This window comes from Semicossyphus pulcher, unplaced genomic scaffold, assembly GCF_022749685.1.
Source record: "Semicossyphus pulcher isolate SPU_LCO1_2020_fin unplaced genomic scaffold, fSemPul1.0.p SCAF_11, whole genome shotgun sequence".
NCBI classification, from domain to species: Eukaryota; Metazoa; Chordata; class Actinopteri; order Labriformes; family Labridae; genus Semicossyphus; species Semicossyphus pulcher.
Window position 1 is genome coordinate 30828096 of NW_027211615.1, and position 3758 is coordinate 30831853.

At 48.5% G+C, this 3758-nt stretch overlaps 1 protein-coding gene across 1 annotated transcript; it reads right to left on the reverse strand.

The window, feature by feature from the left end:
* Window positions 1-965: 965 nt before the first annotated feature.
* Window positions 966-2045, reverse strand: gpr132b (G protein-coupled receptor 132b). Its single transcript, XM_069685475.1, has one exon. The coding sequence runs from the start codon at window positions 2043-2045 to the stop codon at window positions 966-968; it is 1080 nt and encodes a 359-aa protein (XP_069541576.1).
* Between the last annotated feature and the right edge of the window lie 1713 nt (window positions 2046-3758).

A 3758-nucleotide genomic window follows, 5' to 3' on the forward strand; every position in this document is an offset into this window, starting at 1 on the left:
CCCCCCCTCATATCGTTCTGTATGTGGCCCTCAGTGAAAAACATCTGGACACCCCCCATATAATCATCATATATGTCATCATATAATCATCATATATGTCATCATATAATCATCATATAATCATCATATATGTCATCATATAATCATCATATATGTCATCATATAATCATCATATATGTCATCATATAATCATCATATATGTCATCATATAATCATCATATAATCATCATATATGTCATCATATATGTCATCATATATAACACATGGGTCACTGTTTAAAGAGCAGACCACACATACACTTGGCGGGTCGCTCGAGTATTTCAACGCCTGTACAAAGTATATTTGATGACTGGCATTTTTTTAATCCATCTGAGGGAACGACGCCATCTGTGATCGTTTAACTGGCACTGGGCGCCCTCCCCTACCTGTTCTGATTTCGTGGGGAGGTTTCACCCTGAAGGTCCCACATGCTCTGCAGAGAAACAGAAAGAGAGACTTGAAGACCTGCAAACAGTGGATACAGCACAGACCAGGTAGACCATTTTTATTCCAACAGGTAATGCCGTCTCTTTCCGCCGGCTGCCACAACAGGTGTACCTGAGACCCGAGGGAGACACTGTCATAGGTTAAAACAACTGCTTCAGGTCATTTTTATCTGAAACCTTTATTTAGTCTGAAGACCTGAATCTGATGGTCTCTGAGGTCTGTAGACCACATTCCCAGGACAGTCCTGATCCCTGTCCTGCTCCTCCCAGGACACACCTTCACCTCTGCAGCGCCACCTTCAGGACAACCTGCACATCCACCCACTGCTGGAGAGACAGATTATTGAGAGAGTCCACATGGGACCAACAGGGACCAGCAGAGTCCAGCAGGGACCAACAGGGAACAGCAGAGTCCAGCAGGGACCAACAGAGTCCATATGGGATCAATAGAGACCAGCAGAGACTGGCAGAGTGGTTCTGTCAGGTCCCTTGTGGTCCCTGGGGTCTGTCGGTCTCAGCCTGTGCATTCAGCTCCGAGGAGTTCCTGGTGGGCTGGATCCTGTTCTGGCTGCTGTCGGATCGTGGTCTTAGGTGTGCTCTGTCACAGACCCGGGAGAGGCCACGGCGCAGCTCTTTGCGGATGTTGTCACTGGACAGAACGTAGAGGATGGGGTTGATAGCACTGTTGACAGTGGACAGGCCCAGCGAGATGGTGTAGGGTGTGTACATGGTCCTCTCAAACAGACAGGTGCTGCCCTCCGGCTGGGGTAAGTGGAAGATGACGGCTCGAACCAGCAGGATCACGTGATACGGAGCGAAGCAGACCAGAAACAACACCACCACCGCCGCCGCCAGCCAGCGGACGCGCTCCTTCTGCTCCCGCTGCAGCCCCGTGCTGCGCTGCACATTGATCAGGATGCCACGGTTCGTCGCCACCAGTATGAGCAGTGGGATCAGAAAGCCAATGACGAAGCGGGCGTAGTTGAAGCCCGTCACCTTAGCGCTGCTCTGACTCGGCTCAAAGCAGTGGCCTTCTCCTTCTGCGGCGTCCCCCTCCCTCATGATGAAAACAGGAACATGACCGACAGCAACCAGCAGTACGATGGTGAGGGTGACAAAGGTAGCGAGGCGCTGCCGGCGAAGGCCACGGGACTCGATGCTGTAGACAACGGCGACGTAGCGGTCGCAGGAAACGCAGCAGAGCAGAAAGATGCTAATGTACATGTTGTTGAAGAAGATGTAGCCCGTTAGCTTGCAGGCGGCTGAGCCCCACTGCCACGAGTGACCCTTGCTGACGTACAACGCCCACAGCGGCAGCGTGCACAGGTAGGTGAGGTCACACAGTGACAGACTCCACAGGTACACACCCAGCACATTATTCCTCTGTACCTGCTGCCAGGTGAGGTAGACCGTCAGCAGGTTGGCAGGAAGTCCCATAACCAGCACCACGCTGTATAGCAGCACCAACAGCAGGCGGCCCTCATCGTACGGAGTTTCGCACGGCTCCAAACCTGTGTTGTTCAGCACAAAGAGTGGGTCGGTCTCCTGCAGCTCATCCATGATGTGTGCAGAGAGAGAGAGAGACGACCAATCACAGTCAAGAACCGTTTGTCTGCAGACGACGAAGAAACTGGAAAAAAAGAGAAACCTGAAAAAGTTAAAATGTTCAACAAACACATCAGAAAGTTGAACTGAGGCCATTATCACCTGTACACCATCACCTGTACACCATCACCTGTACACCATCACCTGTACATTACAACCTGTACACCATCACCTGTACACCATCACCTGTACATTATCACCTGTACACCATCACCTGTACATTATCACCTGTACACCATCACCTGTACACCATCACCTGTACATTATCACCTGTACACCATCACCTGTACACTATCACCTGTACATTACCACCTGTACACCATCACCTGTACACCATCACCTGTACACCATCACCTGTACATTATCACCTGTACACTATCACCTGTACATTACTACCTGTACACCATCACCTGTACACTATCACCTGTACACCATCACCTGTACATCATCACCTGTACACCATCACCTGTACATTATCACCTGTACATTATCACCTGTACATCATCACCTGTACACCATCACCTGTACATTACCACCTGTACATTATCACCTGTACATCATCACCTGTACACCATCACCTGTACATTATCACCTGTACATTATCACCTGTACACTATCACCTGTACATTACTACCTGTACACCATCACCTGTACATCATCACCTGTACACCATCACCTGTACACCATCACCTGCACATTACCACCTGTACACCATCACCTGTACACCATCACCTGTACACTATCACCTTTACACCATCACCTGTACATCACCACCAGTACATTATCACCTGTAAACCATCACCTGTACACCATCACCTGTACACCATCACCTGTACACTATCACCTTTACACTATCAACTGTTAACCATCACCTGTACATCATCACCTGTACACCATCACCTGCACATTACCACCTGTACACCATCACCTGTACACCATCACCTGCACATTACCACCTGTACACCATCACCTGTACACCATCACCTGTACATCATCACCTGTACATTACCACCTGTACACCATCACCTGTACATCATCACCTGTGCACCATCACCTGTACATCATCACCTGTACATCATCACCTGTACACCATCACCTGTACACCATCACCTGTACACCATCACCTGTGCACCATCACCTGTACATCATCACCTGTACACCATCACCTGTACATTATCACCTATACATTACCACCTGTAAACCATCACCTGTACACCATCACTTGTACACTATCACCTGTAAACAATCATTTGTTCACCATCACCTGTACATCATCACCTGTACACTATCACCTGTAAACAATCACCTGTACATCATCACCTGTACATCATCACCTGTAAACAATCACCTGTACACCATCACCTGTACACCATCACCTGTACATTATCACCTGTAAACAATCACCTGTACACCATCACCTGTACACCATCACCTGTACACTATCACCTTTACACTATCACCTTTACATTTATCACCTGTACACCATCACCTGTACACTATCACCTTTACACCATCACCTGTACATCACCACCAGTACATTATCACCTGTACACCATCACCTGTACACTATCAACTGTTAACCATCACCTGTACATCATCACCTGTACACCATCACCTGTACACCATCACCTGTACACTATCACCTGTACATTATCACCTGTACACCCT